General features: G+C 33.4%; 2 protein-coding genes across 3 annotated transcripts in view; one reads left to right on the top strand and one right to left on the bottom strand.

Annotated features, from left to right (window-relative positions):
• Plod (procollagen lysyl hydroxylase) overlaps positions 1-27,500 on the top strand; it is a 432,367-nt gene that overhangs the window by 181,052 nt on the left and 223,815 nt on the right. The window lies entirely within an intron of this gene.
• LOC137616703 (immunoglobulin domain-containing protein oig-4-like) overlaps positions 24,585-27,500 on the bottom strand; it is a 42,720-nt gene continuing 39,804 nt past the window's right edge. Inside the window, 1 exon segment of the mRNA XM_068346699.1 lies at positions 24,585-25,334. Within this exon segment, the coding sequence (XP_068202800.1) occupies positions 25,176-25,334 (159 nt within the window). The 3' untranslated portion in view covers positions 24,585-25,175.

Genomic DNA, 27,500 nt, shown 5'->3' on the forward strand with positions numbered 1-27,500 from the left:
TCAATAATAATGATAAATGCAACAATGATAATGATAGCGATGAGCATAATAAAAATAGCAATGATAATGATAGTAATAATAGTAATTTTCAGAGAACGTTCAAGAAATTAATGTCTAGAGCCAGAATGATATCCTCTAGGCTTTCCAGCAAAATGATTTATCATTAGGTAATGAATTTCGAAGCGGTGATATGAAACATCGTCGCATAATTCACGGCACAACCAATTGTCTGGGGAAATGCGTTGGCGGAAGGACTTTCAGAAACTTTTAAATGTTAGAAGTTCATGACTTCCTTCCACTAGATGTTGAACTTTCTCTTTCATATTTACAGAAAAAGTTTTTCTCTAATTAAGATTTCTTTTTATTTCCCTCGTTTAATAACTGGGTACGTGCCTGCAATCTCCACTTGTAATGCCTCTACTTTACCCCTGTTCTCCTTACTTCCATCTTGTTGTCCAACACCTTTTAACTTCTTTTTTCATAGACCTTGGCGCTGAATAGCCTCCCTGGCCTCATATTAAGGTTATATAGTCAAAAGTTCATAAATCAGTAATTACAAATCTTTGGATTTTTAAGATATATAAATTTCTAGTATCTGTAGATGACTAATTACCAGATATACAATTTGTTACTTAGGTTGACGGATAAGCAGTATGGTTCAACGTCCTAATTATGGAAACTACGAGGAATCACACACACACACACATATATATATACAATATATATATATATATATATATATATATATATATATATATATATATATATATATATATATATATATATACACACATCCCATTTTTGAGTGGGGATACCTTAATGTGGTGAAAGAGTTTGCGTATCGCCATGATGAGCAAAGCTGTACTAGTCAGGGACACCCTTACAAAGTTGGTTTGCTGTAGGGCGATCAGATTAAAGTCTCCCACCAATACCAATCTGCAGTGGCCAGCCTGGCTATGAAAATGACCAAACCCCAAACGTGACTAAGGGCGTGTCTGAAGCCTTTGTCCTGCAGTGGCAGTGGACTAGAAACGGCTGTATTTGTTGTGCATACAAGCTTGCCGACCAGGGTTCGATTCCCAGCCGGTCACAAGCTCTTGTCTTTGTATGATTTCGACTGGGGCTCTGATCCCGAGGTCGTTAAGAGAATACAGACATTAATGTATCAGAAATTTATGTGGCTTATTTGAATATATACATATATATATATATATATATATATATATATATATATATATGTGTGTGTGTGTGTGTATATAATCATTAGCCATTACTAGTCCACTGCATAACAGAGGCCTCAGAGATGTCCTTCCAATTGCGTTTGTTTATGGTCTTTCTATGCCAGTGCATGCCCGCAAACATTTTTGTTTCGTCAATCCATAGTCTTTTCTTCCTTCCCCTGCTTCTTTTACAATCTCTAGGGACCCATTATATTATTCTTAATGCCCATCTATTATCTGTTATTCTCATTATATGTCTTGCCAATGTTTATTTCTTTTTCTTACATGTTGTTAGAATATCCTCAACTTTAGTTTGCTTTCGTATTCATGTTACTATAATTCTGTCTTTTAGTATTATTCCCATTATTATTCTTTTCTTAGCTCTCTTGAGTTGTAACTAGCTTATGTTCAAAGGCTTTAGTAAAGTTTCTGATGCATAAGTTAAAAGCGGAAGGACAATCTGATTAAATACTTTTCTTTTTAAAGAAAATGGCATTTTACATTTCATAACTTCATTCTTTTTACTTAAAGCTCTCCATCTCATGCTTATCCTTTTAATTTCGGTCTCGTGTCCATGGGACTATATATATATATATATATATATATATATATATATATATATATATATATATACATATATATTGTCCTAAGATATATATATATATATATATATATATATATATATATATATATATATATATATATATTGTCCTAAGATATATACATATATATATACATATATATTGTCCTAAGATATATATATATATATATGTATATATATATATATATATATATATATATATATATATATATATATATGTATATATATATGTATGTATACATATATATATATATATCATCATCATCATCATCATCATCATCATCATCATCATCATCATCATCATCATCTCCCCCTACGCCTATTGATGCAAAAGGCCTCTATTAGATTTTGCCAGTTGTCCCTATCTTTTAAATCAATACTTCTCCAGATATATATATATATATATATATATATATATATATATATATATATATATATATATAGGGAGAGAGGGAATTATTTCCGAGATACTTTCAAGATCCTTCGGTATTTTGTTGCTCCAAGAACAAGCAGGTGTACCTCGGCTGAATAATGATAACCTTAGAAAATAGTAGCCTTGGCTGAGGTGCGTTATCCTTTTGTTTACTCTCGGAAAATCTATTTTCCAGAAGTATAATTATCTGGTTTTGTTTTCGTATGAAACTTATTGATACTTCTTCCTTTATAGTATTGCATATAAAATAGCATCCGTTTAACGTTGAAATTTGTTTTTCTTCATATGCAGCAATATCTTATTCATCTTTATAAGGGTGTTTTCAACCCGGTTTTCTTTCAACGTTTAATTTGCGTGTCCTGAAGCTTTACTAGAAAAACACCCGAAGTGGATATCCAGAGGGCTTTTAAAACCTCGATGTTTTCCTCCTCTCTCAAATCTTGCCAAAGTGGTCGTTGGAGGGACGTGAGAAGTAAGGCTTTTGCAAGTTAGGGCATTGCCCGGAACTAATGGATTAATTGGATAAAGTCCCTGGCTTCAGCTTGCCCCTTGGGAAATAAGAGACAAGTAATAAAGGTCCCTTTGGAGGTGAGAGTGAAATATAAAGTTATTTCCGTTTTCTATTAGTGAAAGGAGATGGAATGGATGATGTAAAGGGTATTCCGAAATGGAATGCGTGACATGCATAGAATTGGACTTGAAGAAACCTTGTTGTGTTTCCTGTCCTCCCTTTGTTATCAGTGTAACTTTTATCATTACTCCTTTACGAACTTCCCTTTTTTTCCTGTCCTTCCATCATTATCAGTGTAACTTTTATCATTACTCCTTTACGAACTTCCCTTTTTTTTCCTGTCCTTCCATCATTATCAATGTAACTTTTATCATTACTCCTTTACGAACTTCCCTTTTTTTTCCTGTCCTTCCATCATTATCAGTGTAACTTTTATCATTATTCCTTTACGAACTTCCCTTTTTTGTTTTCCTGTCCTTGCATCATTATCAGTGTAACTTTTATCATTACTCCTTTACGAACTTCCCTTTTTTGCTTTCCTGTCCTTGCATCATTATCAGTGTAACTTTTATCATTACTCCTTTACGAACTTCCCTTTTTTGCTTTCCTGTCCTTGCATCATTATCAGTGTAACTTTTATCATTACTCCTTTACGAACTTCCCTTTTTCTGTTTTCCTGTCCTTGCATCATTATCAGTGTAACTTTTATCATTACTCCTTTACGAACTTCCCTTTTTTGTTTTCCTGCCCTTCCATCATTATCAGTGTAACTTTTATCATTACTCCTTTACGAACTTCCCTTTTTTGTTTTCCTGTCCTTGCATCATTATCAGTGCAACTTTTATCATTACTCCTTTACGAACTTCCCTTTTTTGTTTTCCTGTCCTTCCATCATTATCAGTGTAACTTTTATCATTACTCCTTTACGAACTTCCCTTTTTTGTTTTCCTGTCCTTCCATCATTATCAGTTTAACTTTTATCATTACTCCTTTACGAACTTCCTTTTTTTATTTTCCTGGTCTTCCATCATTATCAGTGTAACTTTTATCATTATTCCTTTACGAACTTCCCTTTTTTGTTTTCCTGTCCTTGCATCATTATCAGTGTAACTTTTATCATTATTCCTTTACGAACTTCCCTTTTTTGTTTTCCTGTCCTTGCATCATTATCAGTGTAACTTTTATCATTACTCCTTTACGAACTTCCCTTTTTTTTTTCCTGCCCTTCCATCATTATCAGTGTAACTTTCATCATTACTCCTTTACGAACTTCCCTCTTTTGTTTTCCTGTTCTTCCATCATTATCAGTGTAACTTTCATCATTACTCCTTTACGAACTTCCCTCTTTTGTTTTCCTGTTCTTCCATCATTATCAGTGTAACTTTTATCATTATTCCTTTAGGAACTTCAATATTGAATATCTCCGATAACTATCGAACATAGTGTGTCGCAATTTTAAATGCACTAGGGATTTTGAGGAAAAAATCTGTGGCTATCCCATCCTTATGTTTCTTTATATTAATATATTAAAGGTGAACGGACATCAGTCAATCCAAGTATCTTCGTTCACAGGAAAGGCATTGTTTTACCACTTTACATATGAAAATTTTCCTGATTATGATTAAACCTTATATTGTGGTCTTGCCTCATACTGGGAAGAATTTTCGCTTTTAAGTCTTCTTTATTGCCCAATAAGATTGTGTGCTTTGATTTTTTTGCCAATTTTCCATCAATAGTTACAATCGTTCTTAACCTGCAAGTTTTCCAGGTGCTAATCCCATGATCCTTTTATGCATCATATAATATTAAGTATTACTTGCTCAGAAGGTCCTCCAGACATCAAATTTCTCTTATCCCGACAATGCATTTTCCCTAAACAATACTATAGTACGCCTCTATAATGAATTAATGAAGGAAATAGCCCAAATATAGTTGCATCTTTTTCTAGAACCTTGGCAGTAGTTATTCGCCTTTGGATTTAACTAAATTGTTTTACTCCAAAGAAAGGTACGCTTCGATGGCCAGTGCTGATGTGACATTGTATACTTAAAAGTCAGGTCAAAGAGAAATAACTAAAAATTACAACTTCATTCTTAAAAGCTTGTACCTATACTATAGTATATTTTTTCACGCTGAAAAAATGAACTAATGGTCTGAAGAGAACAAAGCAGAAGAAAAATGAATTTGACTTACTCCCATTTTAACTCTATTCTAACTTCTCTCTTATTATCATTTTAGTGTTGTAAGGCAAAAGTCTGTTTGAGATGTTATTTCCTATTCTGCTAATGGTTTCAAATGTTCCATACAACGTTTGAGGTATCCTTTTATCTTGCCCTTCATAAGCAACACAATCGGCAGCAGATTGGCTCAAGACACTCAGCCATATATCCCATTTCAACATTATTCCTTTTTTTGTAATCTTCCTCCTTTCTTCTAAACAACTATCTAATCACCCTAACCTATTATTGATCATGTGTATACCTTGTTAGGCTCACTACTTTTATTCAGATATCATTTTGGTCACTATTCCTTTGAATATTAGAAAGAATTTCCTCCCACATTCACGGTACCATGTAACATAACACCCTCTTGCCATCGAGGTCTCACAATTACTTTGTACAGATTAGCAGCCCCTTGCAGTAACCTTTGTTTCTTTCTCTCTACGTACGAGATATAGACTTTTACCTTTTATCGTCTGTTTTCCTGAATTCCTACATGCTCCTTCAAGGTTCAGACTCTCTTCTCATTCCCTTCCTCGCCTTTGGTGAAATATCGATAAGAATAAACTCGTAACTTTAGTGAGGCTGAAAGGGATCAAACAGTTTTTGAAATGTTTCAACATTTTAATACTAGGGAGATTTAAGTATGAAAATTTAGAGAATATATTTGCATTTAATAGCATATATGTTTCATTGCCAATAATTTTATTTTATTAAATGAAACCCAGAGTTAGTTTTTTGGTTTCCAGGTTCAATTTTAGCTTCATAAAACGAAATTAAAGAGAATGAGTTACTAAGTCAGCCAGTGCCATGTATTACAGACAGAATGTGGGTAGTGATAACAGGAATTTTAATCTATTATTTTCCACGTTAGATTATTAAGGGATTAAAGTTAATTTTTTCAGAACGCGAAAATTATTTTCGTCAGTAATTATTAAGGTATCTTTTATGGCTCCATCCAGACTGCAATTCGCTAATATTTTCATGACTTAATCAAAAGAGATTTTTTTTTTCTATAATTAGGTTCCTAAAGCTTTAATGTGAATTGAAAGGGACGTATATTAGAAACGTGTTGATACATTCTTCATCTTTATCAACTTCTTATGATGATGATGAAAGAGAAGTCCCTGTTATGAGTAATGTTCAGTTTCACATAAACTAATATTTTGAGTGATAATTTTTTTTTTTTTTTTTTTTTTTTTTTTTTTTTTTTTTTTTTGTAAGATGATCGCAAGATACTTGGGAATGAGACGGTATAACTTTCTCAAGACTAAAACAACGTCTATAGACAGGTCGATTTTTTTTTTTTTTTTTTTTTTGTAAGATGAGACGGTATAATTTTCTCAAGACTAAAACCACGTCTATAGACAGGTCTAATAATTTTACCATTGTAATCTTTAATTTCCGAAAAGAATATTTTCTTGCGAGAGATTTATGTTCTTGATTCACATTTTATCAAAAGATTATTGTGATTTATGCAGTGGTGTTGCTATATTTGGACTGTATAATAAGATTTATATCAGGCAGAGCTTAGCCTTAGGAAATGTTTCAGTACATTTGAACACGGCATGCAGTTCGGTATTATTTATTCTTACATTAATTTTGATTTTTAAGAATTTCTTATTAGAAAAGCGTAACATATAGAACACTCCAAAAGTTGCACAGAGTATTGTTTATTCGTAACTTTCATCTAAATATGAATTAAATATAACTAAACGCATATCCGGTGTCGAAAATAATAATCATATTTTTTTTTTTGTGCCAGATTACATAAGATATTCAATGAATCAGTCAATCTATAGTAAAGAACCTCAGCATGAGGATCAGGCTGTATCCTATGAATCGTTTCATAAAACTGATAAATTTAAGATTTTAGAAATTAGAAAGGTTTGTTTATCAGGTCTAACTTATGACTCGATAAACTAATGTATCAATTTCTAATCACATTGACAACAGATAACCTTTTTCAATATATATATATATATATATATATATATATATATATATATATATGTGTGTGTGTGTGTGTGTGTGTTTGTGTCTGTCCGTCTGTCTGTCTGTGTAAATGACTAGGCTTAGCTATAAGCTTGAAAATGTTATTTAGATAATGGCTAAATTATTGCAAATACAAAATGGCAAGTTCTCTCCGATGTCCCTTTTCTTCATTCTAATCAAAATTATTACTTTATTTTATTATCTTATTATTACCATATGCATTTGATATATAGTATAATAGGATGGGTCACCCTCTTTTCTCCCTAAATTGTTTTTCTTTAACTTACATTATGCTATGAAAAAACTAGTATCTACTTTACTTCTCTTTCTTGAAGCCAGAATAAAAACCAGAAAAAAAATCGTACATATATGAAAGGAATCATGTAATATGCAAGTAAGAAAAACGAAGGCTGAATTTTTATTTCATGGGGAAATGGTGTTGATTGACATTCTGAAGGGAAAAAAAAAAAACATTTTTGAGCGGAAATGTTCGTCTAAAAACGAGGAGATATTTTTTTGTAAGGTGTTCCTTGGAATGGAGAGAGGGATTGATTTCTGAATAGGGTGGAAGGATGAAAGTGAGTTGGTGTTCTTTGGCGATGAAATATTAAAGAAGTAATGTTATTTCGAATGTGTGGATGCTGAATATCATTCATAATAAAGAGATAAGAAGTTCAATTATTTTTGTTTTGGTTTTTGTTAATAGATTTCTAATGGTTTGTAGTTGAAAATATTTCATTCATGATTATGGCAATTATAAAATTTCGTGATGTATTTTGCATTAAGGGGTATTATTTCACTGGTTTTTGTTAATAGATTCCTAATGCTTTGTAGTTGAAAATATTTCATTGATGATTATGGGAATTATAAAATTTCGTGATGTATTTTGCATTAAGGGAGATTTTTTTCACTCGTTTAAAAAAATGACCTTTCTTCATTTCCCACATTTATCGTTCAGAGTTTAGAGTTGAATATCTAGAGACTCCGAATCTTCCGAAAAAGGGACAGTGAGTGATATTCACATTTTGAGATGTCACACAGGTTCAGAAACGGAAGAACGATGCGAGGTCATAGGCGTCAGTTTGTTGGTGTTTAGCCGGAGGGGACTGGGAAGGGGTATGGAGGGGGTACTGGGAGGGGTGACCGGGAGATCCTATGTGGGAAAGGCGGGGAGGGGGCCGGAGACTGGGTGCAAGAGTGGGTGTGGCCCTGCAGTAAGGGAAGCGTGAATTATTGGGCAGCTGCAGCAGCACCGTTGATGGTGGTGGTGGTGGTGGTGGTGGTTACGTTGGAGGAGGTGAATTGGACAAACCCCACCCCTTTCTCTCTCTCTCTCTCTCTCTCTCTCTCTCTCTCTCTCTCTCTCTCTCTCTCTCTCTCTCTCTCTCTCTCTCCTTGGAGGTTGCTCATAGCTTCCGATTGAAAGTGCCCTCCACTCTTATCATTACTTAATACAGTTTGTCGTAATAAATTTGGCAGTGGCTTTAACCCCATAACGATTCATTGTCTCCGAATTCCATGGCTGGATCCCTCCCCTTGTTCATGATATGTCTCCCGTGTGATATACAGTATTTATCTTTGGATTTTGTTTATCATGTTTCTCTCTCTCTTGTCTCTCGTTCTTTCCAATTTTACTCCTTCCACTTACCAATCAATACTTCCATTCTGCCAACGCTCGTACATATATACGCTCGCACCTTAAGTCGACCGCCAAACTTTTTAACTTCTTATATCTTTCGTCTGCATCCATTAAACCTCATCGTAAAAGTGATTCTGCAGGGCGAGGTAGGAAGGGGGAGGGGGGTAAGAGTGGAGAAAGGTGTTTAGGCAGTTATGCTTCAAGTCATACGGTATATATTTACATATTCCAAAACTGCATGATATATCCGAGGTAAAATGTATAAATGAACAACCGTATTTTAACAAGTAGGCCGTGCTCACATATAGAGTCAAATTTAACTTTACTTCTAGTGAAAAGGTGTAGATTCAGTGACTGAAGCGTAAAGGTAAAGAGTAATGTATAATACGACTGGTCTTTGAGATCACAATCTCCACATAGTATAGCTCAGATGGTTAAATGCTTCAAAGGTCGCCCCTAAACGGCAGAGGCTAGGTACAGGTCATTGACGGACTGTACAGGGTGTCCAACAAACCGATACCTACGGCCAATGCCTAAACCCATTCTCCACCAAAACTATGACCAGGTAGGGCCAGGCAATAGATATTGAGGACTCAGGAGGTTGACTAATAGGTCTCCAAACTCGTCAGACCCAGATCACGGCCACAGTGAAGGTGTGTGCGCTGTTGAACACTATTGAACTGTGATTAGTAATCAAACTCACACCTTGCAGGTTATAATTATATAAATCCACCAGTCAGAGCCGTTTACACAAGTATATCACAAGAAAACTTTTGTTTTGCTACATAGTACAGAAGCATTAATTTTGTTTATATCCTATATGGGTATATAAATAAATTGTACACCGTTTTCTATGTTTTCTATTGTATGAAATTAAAGGTGACTAAGAATATGTGGCCATAATGTTACATAACATATCAGGGATTATGTGTGGCAGGTTTATGACTGAAAAAGTAAGGATGTGTTAGACAAGAAAGAGACTGCAATAACCAGATGTCTCATATGATATAGTTTAGTTACAAGTCTGAAAGGAAGGGGAAAGGCAGTATAATATGTGACATACATGGACATAAAAGGGTCATATTTGAATCAACTAAAGGGCAGTGTAGAGGGAGATGGTTTATGGTGTGGATAGTATATTATTGAAAGTTGTTAAGGGTTTTCTTTATGATGGAAGGGAAACATGCATTAGGGCATGTACGCATGAGAGGGACTTGTTTGGTGTGAAAGTAGGTTTGAGACTAAGAGGGGTTGTTCCTCCATAGCTGCTCAACATCTTTTTTGTCATGATTTTAGAGTTCATTGAAAAGAGAGGGGAAGGGATTAGAAGTTGTTGGATAAGAAAATTAATGGAAATTGGTTTGCTGATGATATTGATCGGGTACAGGGAAGATAAACAACAGACGCTGGTAAAATAATTTGAAAATATTTGGGAGAGGTAAAAGTTAGGAGGGAATGTGTGCAAGAATAAGACAATGAGAGCCCAGTAAATAGCGACCCAGATGATGGAACAATAAATGGATGATGAAAGTGGTTGATTTGTTTAAGAATTTTGGATTAAAGATAATGGGTGATGGTAAGGTGAGAGAATAGGTAGGTTACAGAATAGGTGAAGCTAGGAAAATAGAAATATGTACGCAAACATTTAGGAAAAGATACTTTTATTGTTAGTGGAAGTCAGGGCGAGAATATATGTTGTGATTGTCAAGCCAACTTTATTCAATGGAAATGAATTGTTGATGCTGAATGTGAATCAGAGAAAAAGCTGAAATGGTCGAGATGTTCTCTTTGTAAATTATTTATGGTGTTATTAGAATTAATAGGATGGGAAATGTGGAGGGGGTAAGGTTAACTTATGTTGAAGGAGACATCAGAGTATTTTAACATCGCTCGGTCATTGGGAAAGAATGCACACTGTAGGTTATTACAAGCTTGGTTTGCAATAGGGATATTGATCAGTAATAATTACTATGAAATGGTCGAGATCATCTCTTTGTAAATTATTTATGGTGTTATTAAAATTAATAGGATGGGAAATGTGGAGGGGGTAAGGTTAACTTATGTTGAAGGAGACATCAGAGTATTGTAACATCGCTTGGTCATTGGGAAAGAATGCACACTGTAGGTTATGACAAGCTTGGTTTGCAATAGGGATATTGATCATTAATAATTACTAAGAGGTAGGAAGAGAGGAAGGGCCAGAAGGGTTGGTTGATGGTGAAAAAGACATTTATGAAGCACAACAGCGCGTGCAAGATAGGGGTGAATGACTGATTATTTGGTAAATGACGAATATTATATCAGGGGTTTGGTGTGCTGCTGAAGAACCTTCAGTGTAGATTTTAAATGCAAATGATTTTGTAAAGGTTTATTGATATAGGAAATGTATCCACAACTCAGCAGTTAAAAGATGATATTGGAAGCGACCGTCGTGTTGTTCTCTAAAACTACTACCTGTTAGAAAGATATATATATATATATATATATATATATATATATATATATATATATATATATATATATATATATATATATATATGCAGAAATTTTTTTTAGGTTAATCAGTTTTTAAGGAGGGATAGCTCCACAGAAAAAACAATAATGGTCACTACCCAAGGAATGAAAGTAAATATGATAGCAAAGTTTTTAAAGTGTTTTATGCGATGCCTAAATGGGTTTGGCGAACGAAAAAGGATGCCTAAGTAGGTGATTTAAATTTTGAAGTAAGAGAGAGAGAAAGAAAAAGCGATGATGGTGTTGGTATAAATTATATGTATATACTTGAATAAATGAGCTTTGAGTTAGTATTGTTGAAATATGTTGAGAGAATTGGTAGGTTATATATTCTTTCTTCAAGGGAATATTCTTTGATTACAGAGGTAAAGAAAATGGCCGAAATACTTCTCTCTCCCCCAGAAAAATAAAAGATTTGTGGCAGAAGAAAATTCTAAATCTATACCATCCTTACTCTTTTTAATTGCTTTGATTTAAATGGAAGAAAGGGGTTACTTACCTTATAGCCCATGGCAACTACTGGTCTCCATTGATCATCTTGCCTGGATATATGTGAAGGATAATAATAATTTCATATGGAAGAGTAGCTGAAGTATTTGTAATCAATGGATATGATGATGGTGATAATGTATTACGTTAAAGGCCGAACTTAATTGCTAGGTGAGTGAAAGTTATATTAATCAATATTTATCAAACTATAACGGTGGGTGAATAATGTCAAGCAATAAGAAAAATCCTGGTACCAAAAGTGTTACAAGAACGGCAATCAAATAATTTTTAATGTCTTAAGGGTTACTGGAACGACGTTCATATAATTTTTAATGCCACAAGTTTTGTTATATGTAAATAAAGTACCGTCCAGGTGCTAGATAAACTGATCCCACCAACGGTATCAGTTTCGACACTTTTAAGATACTTGAGAACATCAAGTTTGGTAATGGGCCGTCATTTTCATATGAAAAATCCCTCCCCTTGAAAAGCACGAGCAATATGAATAAAGCTGCACTGACAAGAGAAACATCAAGCTTTAAATACCTTTAGTGTGAACAGCAATGTCTCAGAGAAGTCACAAAGGTTGGATGGGATACACATTCATTTGGGTAAAGGGTTTTGAAAGAGGGTGTCACATAGATTCCTTCCCCTCTTCGCTCGTGAAGTTAAAGTATTGTTATGTTGTTCCGAGTTGAACATTTTGTTTTTATTTTGCCGAGGGTTTAATTCACATCAGTTGTCTATTTTATAGCTTGCTGGAAGAAATTGTTCCAAAGCTAACATTGAATAGTATCTATTTTTTCATGATCCTTGAATGATGTTACGTGATTTGTATTTTATACTTTTTTCGTCATTCTATTGATCTATTCTCTTGCCATATACATTTATTCGCCTACAGTGGGAGATTTTATTCTATTTTACCATTATTCAAATTTATTTTCTATCGTAGTTCATTTTAATTTTCTTATTTATATTATTTTGTGTGAAAAATTTATCGTTTCTTATTTTGATTGTTATTGCTAAGATTTATTTTGATTTCCTTTTTTTTTCGTTTTTGTTTTTGTGTCATTGGCACACTTCAGACAATATCAAATGTTAGGAACACAGAACTAAGGAAATAGACCTTTAGTACTATGTGTATTCGTATACTCTCTTTATGGTCTTAATATACCAGTGTATACCAGCAAATTTTCTTAGCTCGTGTATCCATCATCTTCTCTTCCTTCCCCTGCTTCGTTTGCAATCTCTAGAACCCATTTTGTTATTTCTCGTGTCCATTTATATTATGTCATACTCATATGTCCTGCCCATTTCCATTTATTTTTCTTACATGGTTTTAGAATATGCTCTACTTTAGTTTGCTCTCGTATTCAGCGTTCTCTTATTCTCTCTTGGTGTTATTCCCATCATTATTCTTTTCATAGTTCTTTGAATTGTAACTAGCTTATGTTCAAAGGCTTTAGTACTTTATGTAGGCTATGTATATATGTATATGAATTTATATAAGTATGCACGTATATACGCACACACACACACACATATATATATATATATATATATATATATATATATATATATGTATGTGTGTATATATATATATATGTATGTATATATATATATACTGTATATATATATATATATATATATATATATATATATATATATATATACAGTATATATATATATATATATATATATATATATACTGTATATATATATATATATATATATATATATATATATATATATATATATGTATGTATATATATATATATATATATATATATATATCCAACATGATGTTCTTGAATGTTTTCATAGAATTAATATAGTTCATAATTATTGAGCCGTCATGATCTACCAATGGACCTTAGGATCTCGTTTGCTCTATCATAGATCGCCTCTCTATTTACATTTTCTGCCGAATCATTCGCTTATTCGAAAAGAAGAATACCTTTTTCTCCAACCCAGATTCAAAGGAAATCGGAAATTTAGTAAAAGTAAAGGGCAGGCCTTAATTACGAAATCTGCCTCTTGAAAAGGCAAGGTTATATTATGGGAAAAAAATGTTGGCAGTACGAGGAAATAAAATACCCATGAAAATAAGCCTTTCTCTCTCTCTCTCTCTCTCTCTCTCTCTCTCTCTCTCTCTCTCTCTCTCTCTCTCTCTCTCTCTCAAAGGCATCAGGTGACCCAAATTATAGTTTTTAATATTTCAATCCACTCCCAGATGCAGGATTTCATTAAAGTGAAAATCCTCGAATATTTCTTCATACTCATTTTGGAAATGCAAACTGAAGTTCGTTAGAAGTCACTTAATTTGAAAGCTTAATCCGTCATACGATGTAATAGCGTTCCAGGGTTATCCGCGATTTTTGTTTAGCAGATGCATCTGGATGTTTCTCATTATATCCATTTCAGGTAAAAAAATGAAGCTCAGGATTAATCCATCACATGAGATACAAGAGCTATATCCATTAGTAAAGGTTTTTCAGCATTAATAGAACATGGATGTCTTTGTATAATTTGAATGTAAGGAGTTGTGATGCTTTTAACGTAAAAGTTATAGTACTGATGCGTAATACTATAGAGGAAAGTAAAGATTACTTCATAAAGAATCCACGGTTACGGATTTTAAAATTGAAAGGTCGCTTATGAATGGCAAAGTCAAGGGACAGTGGCAATGCCCTAGTGACAGGACGATGCCTTAGAAGCTAACCATATACAAATATAATTAGTGCCCAAGTCCCCTCTTCACCAAAGCTAGGACCAGGGAAGGCCAGGTAATGGTTGCTGATAACTCAGCATATAGACCTATATGCTCCTCCGAACCCACATCCGTAGTTCACAAGGATGGGGAGGTTGCAGACATTACAAGAAACTACCGAGCTTGAGTGGGGCTCGAACCCCAGTCCGGTAGATCGCCAGGCAGGAACGTTTCCAATAGGCTACCACAACCCTTATGAAAAATACAGAATGCAGGTTATCTGAATATTTGATTGCCTATATTTAGTTTGTGGTTACAATAGAGGTAAAGTAGAATGATAAAAAGTGGGTACTGCCAGGGTTCGAAGGGCTACTACAAAGACCCCTTGGTAATACTTGCAGTGCACGGTATAATGTATATTGAGGGCACTTTCCTCTTACGGGAATCTTATTTCTTGAAAGGTTCTGCGTGTCATACTTACGTTTGGTCCTTTAAAAAACATCGACTAGCCGACTGAAGCCAGTTGTGTAACCATATAATAAAGGGAAAGTAGTACTTGTGCCGTTTGAATAATTAAGAAATTCCTCCCTGAAATTCTTCATTGTAATCGTTAAATAAACGTTTATCTTTTTTAAATTTTTAGCATCTCTTGGAAATCATTAGGTGTAAAAAATTATTGAAATTATAATACAGTAATTTGATTGATGGGGTAAAGCATCTCGTGAACGATAACTGCAATATGTTGGGCTTGTAACGAACATTTTATTCTTCCTGTTAGAAAGTTGGAATTATATCAACTAGATGTTGGTAATGAAAAGAATAAACGTATTTGTATTTGCCTTCACGCAGTGTCGCTTTAAAAAGAGAACGAGAGAACGTATCCCACTTGCTACTGTACTGTGGTAAGTATTGCTGCATTTGTATACGTCCTCGAACGAATTAGTTATGCTAGCATCGTCATCCCTTTCCATAGCAATTATTGGTGGATTGCGAAAGTCTTCATCAACACTAAACGTTTTGCCTAATGTTCTAGTATAGTACTCTTGTACCCGACCCGTCAAAAATGACGTCTAAATATTTAGATGGATATGCACACACACACAGATTCAACCCTTCCCCACCCTTCCCCTATCGTAGCTGAAATCTGCGGGTTCGGCAATTTGTGAGTGTGGTTTCCAAGTGTACCTGTCGGGGCACACCTTCTCACAAGGGTATGTCTACTTTGTCTCCCCCCTGAGCATGACAGAATATATATATATGTATATATATATATATATATATATATATATATATATATATGTGTGTGTGTGTATATATATATATATATATATATATATATATATATATATATATATAGACACTTGCTCTTTATTATATAGGGGAGATCTGATCTCTTTCATCACTTTTAAACAGTATTTGCAAGTTTCCTGCACGCATCATCAGTGTTGATAGGCGTTAGGCAAAATATTTACAACTAAGTGATCATCATCATCATTATTGTTATCAATGATTAATTCATCATCATCCTCATTTTAACAGTATTAGTACCCACTCGGCTTAAATTTATTGTTATAACATCGATATTGTTACTTTATCGCCATAACTTTTAAATTAATTTGTAGGTGTCGTGTTCATGCCATCATAATTTTGAACAGTTATAACAAATTTAAAAAAATGCATCCCCACAATCTTCACTTTAAATAAATTATCTTCGTCATTAAATGGCATTTGTAAGTATCCTGTTTAAAATGAAAGTTTCAAAGGCACCCTTTAAAAATGTGCTTTTATATCACTTGGTCATTATTTCATCGTTATTGTCGTTCGGATTGATAGCAATTTATGTTATCATCATCCTCTCAATCACTGTCATCCGTATGGTAGGCATTTATTGGCGTTCCATACAAAATTTCAATCATTTCACCGTCATACGTTTTGTCACCAGTATTAGAATCATATTTTGATAGTTCATATTTTACCCGTTCAACGTCACCATCGGTAACAATTGAGAGCATTACTTTAAAAGTATTTTTTTTTTTTTCAGAAACCTCTGTTTTTCAATAGGACTCCAGCTGAAACACGCCACTTTGTTAGATCTCTATTAATTTTAATGTATTGTTGTTGTTTTGGTAAGGGCTATGAATGTAGCTCGTTAAAAACGTATTTTTATTTGCTTTTTTTTTCTTTGTGTATGGAGCGGCGGTGGATTCGATGAAACGGAGATTTTACTACAGTTAGCCCTGAGATATATTGTGTTTTTTATAGATTGGTTATTTCGGAGCTGCTTTTATACTGGTTTCTTCTTATAAAGAATTGATTTGGTTTCCCCTATATGAGCTACGACGACTATTAATAGTTATATACCCGGTTAACAAAGTCGGGGGACTATAGTTTTACCATGAGATGTTAACTGACATACTTCCATTTTCATCCATACTCCCACACTGTTAAAGCGATTCCGGTTAACCTTGGTGATGGCAGACTATTATATATAGATGTATGTAAAGGGAATCCTTAGCTGGTTTGGCCGTTTGTGTCTATATTACGCTCTCCGTTGATTGCAAGGCCTCCTAATCGATTCAAGAAATTCCAGTTAATCATGGTAAAAAAAAGTCGATTATGAAGCATAGATGTATGGGAAGGGAGACCACCCTTTTGAATCTTCGATAGAATTTCTGTTACGATGAACTTGTCATTGTAATTCCCTCTGTACAAAAGTAAATTTAAAGAAATATATTTGCATTATGCTAAGTCATATGTCTGTCTGTCAGTTAGTTGGTCTGTTGGAGTGTCTCACATTTTTCTTGTCATTGGAACTCCCAAAGTTGAAGGAATTTCCCTCGAACTTAGTCGACCCTTTTGCATAGACTGTCAATCCATCTGTTTGTTTCAGCCAGTTCGTTACATTTACCAGGTCATCGTAACTCCTACCTGGCTGTCTGTCCGTCTGTTAATCTGTCAAACTTACTTGGTCATCTTATCTCCTGTTGCAGGATCCAAAGGATTTTAATCAAACTTGGTACGGAGGTAGACAATAATACATAAGAAGGTCGTTTATTTATCTGCTCGGCTGCCTATCTGTTAACGCTTTAAAGGATTTATTTCTTCTTAGACATTCTCGTAAACTTGAATGCATTGCCAAATTGCATAGGCATCATTGACAAGTATTCTTCCTGTTGGTTATCGGATGCTAAATTGCATCTAAATATTAGGAACAGTGAAGTTTAATTTTTAATTTATTGAAATAATTTTCTCCTAGTTAATACTGCTGCATGTAAAAGAAATACATCGGATATATTCTCGTTTTGTTAAAACTGCCGTATCCTGATGGATCTTATTTACTGTATGTAGGAATTCCCATCCTCTGAATTTTGATGTTTTGATTGAAGGTTTTATAAATGAGAGATCTTTTAATCTATTAGCTTTACGCAATGCCATCATACGATTAAACTAGTAAAAATACTATGTATTTGTTTTATATTTGCATACCATTAGTAGTCCAGTGTTATAATTGATTGATTGATTTAAAGTTTTCAGGCATCCTGACATCTGAGGTCATTGACGCCGGTAACATTTAATTTATGTATACAAAAATGAAAAATAAAATAAAATAAAAAATAAAAGAGTATTCAATTAAAATCATAAAAGTTGAATGTCATAAAAGTTAAATATTTTTCAGAAGACCTGCTTCTGAAATAAATCTAAAAATGCCTCTTGCAAGGTAGGACACATCATTTCCAAGAATCTTGGCAAGGATGAACCTGCCACCCTCACCTCGAGCCTCAAACTATACATTTATAAAGCATCATCCATCCCCTTTTGTCACAGGTTATAAGTAAACTGTAGGTACAAACTTCGATTGGTACATAACCTCCCAATGGTTGAGGCTTAACATTTCAACCCATTATTGACAATGGTTACTGCCCATCTCGTAATTAGTGACTTATTAATAGTATTAAATGGGATATTTGTTGTGGGGTTTGGGGCATTAATTAATCAACACTTTTATGCTTTGGTTGCATGTCCGAGATCTTCGAAACAGGATCTTTTATTTTTGTTGGGCATTTCTTTGAAGTGACATTATTTATTTTAATTTTCAAGTATATTTTGCTTTTTCTATTAATTTTATTAAAAATGTGGAATATTACATTCGTACTCTTGTAAATTTCTAATTATCAGACGAAAGATTTAAGAATTTTTTGCCATTTTTCCCTAGTTCTCTTAGCTTTAATGTTGCAACCGTCAATGAAAACCATTGTATATTTGGCAAATAAGTTGCTCTGCCACTGTCAGGTAAAACTAGTTATCCATTAAACAAGTAATTAAGATTTTTCGTCGTTCCTTTCAAAAGTTAATTGGAGTATCTTTCTTTTTATAATCCTGGACCATTGAAGAAACATTTCGGTTTTGTTGCCATTGTCGAACAGTAATTACAATTCTCAACAAACATTTTCGAACGATTTAAAGATTTCAGAAAACTTTGGAGCAAGCATCTCTCTCTCTCTCTCTCTCTCTCTCTCTCTCTCTCTCTCTCTCTCTCTCGTACACTATGTCATGTCTTTAAAACCTTCCAAGAATGTCCATTGTGTCTCGCGCTTCTGAAAAACTATCTATTGAAAATGATAATAGAAAATTATGATGCGCTAAGGAACGTCAGTTTTGATAGATGATATTGCCTCGGAAAAGTAGGTAAAAAGTTTTTTTTTTTTTTTGTTGATTAAAAGCTCTTGTTTAAGAGAATGTATATTAAAGAGGACATCTTAGATTTTACGCAGAGAACTACGCAAACTAGGTCTGCTCACTTGTCTGTGTGCATTGCCTTTGTTCCTATTTATTAAGGATGATCTATGTTTATACGAACATGCAATCGAAGGCCCTGAAGCATATTTGTTTTTGTCTCGTGTCTGTTTATGTACTGATTACTTGCCATTTTTAGTACCAAGAATAAACCAGCCATTAAAAAATGGTCCTGGCAAGTCTTAGTACTTCAGCAGTCTTAAAATAATTTTTCAGTTTTCAGTTTAAGATTCCACCTAGTCAGAATAGCACATTCATATTTCTAAATGATACTAGAGGGCCAGCGTACTTGGAAAATTGTAAATGGCAAATATTTTGTTAATTTATTTTTTTTTTTCTTTTAACATTTCACAAAAAACTTCTGAACCAATTTCAACGAAACTTGGTTACGTGTGGGGTATAACTCAAGGACAAATCTATTAGATTTTAACGAAAATACACCAAAGTACAAGCGCGCAGTGGAGTTAAAAGTAAAATAAGACTGCCTTTGTTTGCTAACAAAATTACGCCATAAATTACTGAACTAATTTCAAGGAAATTTGGTTGAAATGTGGGGGTATAATTCGAGGACAAATCCATTTCATTTCGAAGAAAATGCATCGAAGTACAAGTACCGAGTGGAGTTAAGAGTAAGATAAGACTGCTTACCGTGGCGAAGGCTATGCTCTTTACTGAGTGCCCTTCTAGTTTTGTCAGTCTTGCTAATATTTTCACCTACAGCAGTAAATAGCTATATTTTATGTATTGCCAGTACCACCGTCCCTTTGTGTCCCTATCTTAAAAAAATACCTTCTCATGGTCACTGAAGAAGTAATGAACCATTAGGTAACTCGAGGATCGACATTATTATTTATTTTCTACTTTAGAAAGTCATGGAAAAGTATACGTATCCTTTCATTTCTCAAAAAACTCTTTGGAGATTCAAGTGTCAGAATAAACGTCCCCTGCTCTGATGTTTGCGCACGATAATGAATGCATTTTTAACTTACAAGATTTTTTTTTTTTTTTTTTTAGCATATGATTATTTTGGGACAAAACGACAGTTTTAAAACTAGAGTTGGACCAAATGTTTACATGTTGACCAAGCTAACATAAGTCTTTTTATAGTTTATATATGACATATATGGTTTTGGCGTTGTTGGTGATTTGTATAGGACATGTCTGTTTTGACGTTGTTGCTGATTTTGGAATGATTTATTGTTAATTTGTTCTCATCATTTGTTTATTTCCTTATTTTCCTTTCCTCACTGGGCTATTTTTCCCTGTTGGAGCCCTTGGGCTTGAGCTTTTCCAACTAGGGTTGTAACTTGGCTAGTAATAATAATAATAATAATAATAATAATGATAATGATAATGATGATGATAATAATGATAATAATAATAATAATAATGATAATAATATGTTTTTTTTATTTAACGGAAATTCATTTGCATACAGGACTTTATGTTGCAGCGAAGCTGCCTACACCAGGTGTTGTTTTGCATTCCCTGGAGAACAAAAATTGCATAAGAAAATATATCAATTTGTCTATATTGATGCTGATCTCCGTTCGAAGTTAATAATCTTAACCATGTAACGTAATATTTTGAAAATTAGATATTCTTAATAGGGATGGGTATTATTACCACTCTTTATATTCCACTTGATTTCACTTTTGGTAAAGTGGCCTCAACTTAACTTCGTTACTTGTTGCGAGTTGATTATTGCATTTTATTTATGAAGGATGAGAGTGAGGTTAAGCTATCAAAGGCTTAATTTTACTTATAATTGGATTGAAAAGATGAAAAGATATTTCATAAAGATTTAACATTTTTCGTTGTTATTAATGGAGTGGTCGTGCAATAATTAAATCGACGTTATATCAGCATAGTTTTAAGTAAGCAGAGCGTAATCAATTCAATATATATATACTACATTTCAGCTATTTTATAAGTATATAGAAGCGAGCAGGATCTCATTGATATTTTAAGCCGTTTGGGTAAATACAGGATAAAATTAATTGAGTATTTTATCAACTTAGTTTCAAATGTAATGGCTGATTAATATATATACTATTTTTCAGCTATTTTATAAGTATATAGAAGCGAGCAGGATCTCATTAATATTTTAAGCCGTTTGGATAAATACAGGATAGAATTAATTGAGTATTTTGTCAACTTAGTTTCAAATGTAATGGCTGATTAATTATTAAAAGGCAAATGGAAGTTCCTGGATATATGTGATTCACGTGGATGAGTGTAACGCGACAGGAAAAGATTTCCGAGGTTATCTACAAATAAAAAGAGGGGTCAGGGGGAAGGGCCGTGGTAATGGTCTTCACTCAAAGCCTAATGGTCACACACAAATTGCCACTAGCCGTTCTTTACTTCAAAGGGCTAGAAGCCCTTTGATCGCCTTCTCTTGGCTCTACCATCCCTCCCCTTTGAAGTCAAATTTGGTTTCAACTTCTTGACTTTCAGATGACCAAACTTACATCTATCTTAATTTAGTTTACCTTTTCGCAGTAATTAGCATATTTTTTTCCGTGTTCCGTTTCTGATCCGCGTTTGCAAATTAAGATAGTTTCACTTATGTATGACCATGTACTCAAGTATTCATGTATATTAATGTTTGGTGTTATTCCATACTGGAGGTGATTACATTTCAAAGTAATAACATGAACATACACAAACATGCAAACGTGTGTGTGTGCGTGTGTATATACAGTATATATATATATATATATATATATATATATATATATATATATATATATATATACATATATATATATGTATATATATACATATATATACATACTGTATATACACACGCACACACACGTTTGCATATATATATATATATATATATATATATATATATATATATATTATATATATATATATATGTGTGTGTGTGTGTATTGTATATACACTCCTCTGTGACTCACTGGTTCCAGCTTCGCCTCACAAAGGAAAGGTCTGAATCTCAATCCCACGCTGGAGAAATGCTTTTGGGCCGTTTTCTTGAAAATTCCTTTGGTTGTCTGTTGACCAGTCAGTGAGTTATACACCAGTGAAAATAAGGGCTTGGGGGTACGCATCCTCCCCCTAAGAAGACTCTGAGAAATGGAAGGTTAACACCCGTAATGGTGATGGTGGTAGCCTATAGTCTGCTGACAGCAAACCAACCTAGTATGGGGGAACCTGACTAGTGCAGCTTTGCTGATCATGTGATACACAAGCCCTTTCACCAGGACATCTCATGAATTGATAGTGTAATAGTCGTTTCAGGTAATGTTTTAAAATGCGAAAATAATTTATATTTACAGCTTTTAATGCAATGTGTTTTGGCCTTGAAAGCATTTATCAGAAAACCCGGCAAAGTCTTTCGCAGTTCTTTCTACATTTACGATTGAATTTTCATTCTTTAAAATACATTTGCGATCAATAACTTATAATATTCATTCTAGAGAATTACAAGGTGCAGGCTTATTTGCGGTTTGTATTTCGTCAGTTATATCTTTAAGAAAACCATGGATTAAATTTTTTTTTTTTTAACTTTTTGAAAGCACCAAGTAATTGGTCAGTAGTTTGGGATTAGATGAAAATTTTACATTTTTAAAGAACATTGAGTTTAGTCAAGCCGGATCAATTAAAACAAGATTTGTTCATGTAGTATTTTTAATACAAATTCTGTACTTCTCTGGTTAGTGTGTATATTTATATATATGTATGAATTATATATATATATATATATATATATATATATATATGTATATATATATGTATATATATATATGTATTTATATATATATATATATATATATATATATATATATATATATATATAAATTATTGGTATCTACAATAACTAGGAAATTATCTTTTAATAGCTACAGGCCTCGTTTTTATAATGTAAATAATATTGTATGTTTATTTATCTACCCTGATTACCTTTTGTGTTTGTTCCTCCATAGGAGAGATCACAAAATGGAAAAATAAAAAAATGCTGTGGTCTGTGGGTTAGAGCAAAACAGCGCGAGCATAAAGATCATATTAATGCAGGCAAGTGTACATCTAGCTTTAGCTTACAGCCCTAGGAATGCTTGCTTTCACACATAGAAAGGTCGGGTGCCTCTAAAATCTTTGGTCGACTGCATTCTGAAAAGCAACATCAAGTGATCCTTTTAAAATGCCTAAAACATGACGGAAACTTCCGTTTTCTCTTCGAAACGGCTTTACTGATTAAAAAAAGCAATGCAAAGGTCTCTCTCCATTTAGTTTATTGTGAAGGATACAAAGATTCACATATATAATATAACACGCATCATTTAATGAAGATGCTGTAGAAGGCACCAACTGAATCCATCTCTTACCGACAGGAATTCATGACTCCATCCCTCAAAATCTCCAAGATAACATTTTCTTGACATTCAATATTTACATTCAGTTGGTCCTGACAAGACTTAAAGCTACCTTTAGGCTCTAGGAATTTTTGCTTTAAGATAATCTTTGAAAAAATGAATTATGCTGAATACATTTCCTTCATCAACTCTTCATTTTCTGAACCCTCAAATGATTGTCTTATCTCTCTTAAAAACACTCATTCCTAGTAAGACATGCTTTGGACACAAACCATTCAAATCAATCTCTATATGTCCTGACGTTTCTTACTCTACAAATGCCTTTCCTGAAATGACCGAAATAGTGGGCATTGGACCTTCGTTTAAAGTGAGCTTAATTTCGCTTTTGGTAATTTCTTAACACAAAGGACAAGTCATTCTAAAACATTCTTTTCCTCTGAATCATTCTTGTCTTGAAAATCTTTGTAACATTTCATGCCATTATTTCAGTTCGCTCAAATATCTCCACTAAATAACGGTATGCGTAGTAAATTAAAGCTAACTATATATAGACATACTGTATACTGCTCTGTATATTTTAACTGACACACAAGAAAATAGCGGAATAATTCTATTCGTTTCTATTGCCGCATATATTCATAGAATATCCTTAGAAACTATACACTATACACCCTATTCTGCATGCCCCGATTACATAATTTGTAATAATAACAGGCATTGTGTAATGTGTGTTTTGTGTATACTGTACTCTGCTTTGGCTAAACGCGAAAATAATGAGCTGCCAAGCTTTGAAAACACGTGTGTAACCTACTACGATATATGTGTTTCTTTTTTTTCAACCGCTAAATTCTATACAATGTATAGATTCATCCCAGGATTAACATCAATATATCAAGAGTTACATAACAGATATTGATTCCAGACCAAGGAAGTAAATGGGGGCTTTTTGAAGCGACCATTCGAGATATATATATATATATATATATATATATATATATATATATATATATATATATATATATATGTATATATATATGTATATATCTATCTATATATATATATATATATATATATATATATATATATTTATATATATATATATATATATATATATATGTTTAATTAAATTTGCATTCTGTTATATCTTGTCATTGATGATTCAATTTCTCAAATTCTGCAACACAGCATAAAATATTTGTTTTTTCCTCTTCAGTTTAAAGGCTAAAGCTATTTCACCTTTTGCTCCGTATTTTGCAATCACAATCTTTAGCCAAATTGTATTGTTAACTGCCGGTCACCTTTTCAATATTTGCCATCTGGACAATCTTCAATGTTTACTTGAAAACACGTGCATAGAAATAGATAACGTCAAATATTATGGTTCGCTTCATTGTGGAACTAATGGCATAATCTTATTTTGCCGTATGATAAGATTAAGGAAACTACCACTTAATTGCAAGCCTGTCCACGTCTTAGACAGGAGCCCATAGTAGAAAAGTCTGAAAGAGAACAACATGCCACAGGGCTTACTTAGGACAGCAGCTCTGTGTAGACATGGGAAGAAAATAATCCAATTCTCATTTACAGAATAGTTGTAGTTTTAAAAAGAGCAAAGGAACATCGACAGTGCGTCGAAGTCTGTGATAACAGCAGATGGAGGTCGGGCATGAAAGGGGGAGACTTCGTGGCTCCCTGAGTTGATTCTCAGACGAATGATATGGTGTAGTCGGCGCTGAAGCCGTGGACGTCGACGGCGTATTTGTTGTCCGCTTGGCATTCGTAGTATCCTGCGTCCATCTGGGTCGCGGGGTCGATCTCCATCTTGCTCTTGATTGAACGTTCGTCGTCTTTCCATTCGTGAACCTGTGTCGAAAAAGCGGAGTGGCATGATTTGAATAATAATCTGTCGTGTCATTTATTTTACCTGCAGTCCTATAGATTTCCGAGTTATTGTAATTGTATTGTACATGAAAGGTAACTGATGAATGGAATCGTAGTGATTACCAAGGCTGTTTAGGTGAATTGAAATAGGTTACATTACTTCGTAATGAATTTCATTAGACTGTTTGCAAAATAATAAGATAGATTCAACCTAGTCAGTACATCCTTGACCTACATCTGTTTATATTAAATTAAAGAAAACAGTTATTTTTATACATTTAATTGTTGGGATATTTAAAGTTCTTTCTGTGATTCTCGCCTGGACTAAGTATTGGAAACTAAACTTGCCTGTTTTATTTTCCTGTTTTATGAACCTTCATTACAGTTTCATTACTGTTTATTTAAGTGGTCTAAACTCCTGGGTCATTAGAAGAATTTTTTTCCGGCAAAATGTCTAGAGTCTAGTCAAATAATTAGTGAATTTACTAATTCCTTAAACTTTTCGATTCTGGCATTGACGTCATCTGTAAGTCTCTTAATCATAAACACTCATATGTGATATTAATATGAAAAAATTTAATCATTAGTAAAGTTAACATTCTTATCATTATATTATTATCACCTATAATAATAGCACTTGTCTCTTTTAATTTAGAATCAGCTCTCAGAGATTACGCATTATATCAACAGAGAGATGAATGTATATCGTTATTTGCAGAAACAAGGAATTTCTTTTCTTAGTGGATTCTGAAAAGCTGCAGCGGTCCTACTATTTGTAAGGTGAAAAGCATTATTTCGGAAAATTTGTTTTTCTGTTATGCATCCTACTTACTAAATCTACCGATTCCACTGACAACCGTGGAAGGAAGCACATTTCGAGAGAACTCAAATTCAAAAGAAATTGTGGGTTGAAGAGCAATAATTTGGGGATGCATACTAAGAAAATTGATGTGATGTCACTGATTACTACAGGCAGAAAATTTATTTGATGTCACTGACTACTACAAGTTTTTTTTTCTCTCTTCTTCTTCTTAATACAAGATCTTAATTTTGTATACATCAGATATGAATAGTTTGTAAACCCTTCGTTCTTAGTTATTTGATAAATTATATATGGTGCAAGGAATTAAATCATGTACATGATTGAGTGATTTGTGATAAATGACGAGAATGGAGTATCATGTATGAGGAAAATATATCTTGTAATTGGTTACTATGCTAGTGAGTTACAAACGAAATGAGAGAGAGAGAGAGAGAGAGAGAGAGAGAGAGAGAGAGAGAGAGAGAGAGAGAGAGAGAGAGAGAGAATATTCAGGTTATCCTACTTGATATGAAAAAAGTATAGTACTCCCTGTTTTCTTCACATTGCAAAGAAATTAGTCTTAAGAACAAATTTAGCAACACATACCTAATTAGGGGAAATAATGTTTAACATGAATTCTGGGAATCTAATTGTACATCGAAATTAGGCGGCTTTGTTTATTATATATTCCGAGTTATTTTTATCGTAGTATTCACTTGGTCCTCATATGTAATACAATTAAAAATTATTAATGTTCGCTTATCGATATGTATTAGTATGTCCTAATGTCAGTGTCCTAACAGATTATTTTGTAATTATTTGTGGCAAGTTAAGACTTCCAATTCGTAACACTCTGTGTTTTGGATATCTTCACAGACGATTACTTTACCCACTTAAAAGAAGGCCAATTAAATGCTCTCTCTCTCTCTCTCTCTCTCTCTCTCTCTCTCTCTCTCTCTCTCTCTCTCTCTCTCTCTCTCTCTCTCTCTCTCACATCAGTTTGTTTCTCATGGAAAGTCAGATGTTAATAATCGATTAAAATATTAAAGAAGATTACTCGTGACATTTAGCCTAAACTTAGTGTTTCCGAAATTTATCGGGGGCGATTTTCTCAGAAAAATAATATTTGTTGCAGTTTCGTATTGCTTTGTTATTAATGTCTTTTTATCATGTAACCATAGGAACTCAATTTAATAGGTTTCTTATTTTTTACGAAATTTTACCTATGAAGCTCTTAAAACTTCATTCGTGTATTGAATTATGTTGGAACAGTATTTTGATATTTTTATATTTATATAGATTTTTTATTTTCTACGATTTTTATATTTACGCCAGATGAGGAGTAG

Source organism: Palaemon carinicauda, chromosome 22, assembly GCF_036898095.1.
Source record: "Palaemon carinicauda isolate YSFRI2023 chromosome 22, ASM3689809v2, whole genome shotgun sequence".
In the NCBI taxonomy this organism is placed as follows: Eukaryota; Metazoa; Arthropoda; class Malacostraca; order Decapoda; family Palaemonidae; genus Palaemon; species Palaemon carinicauda.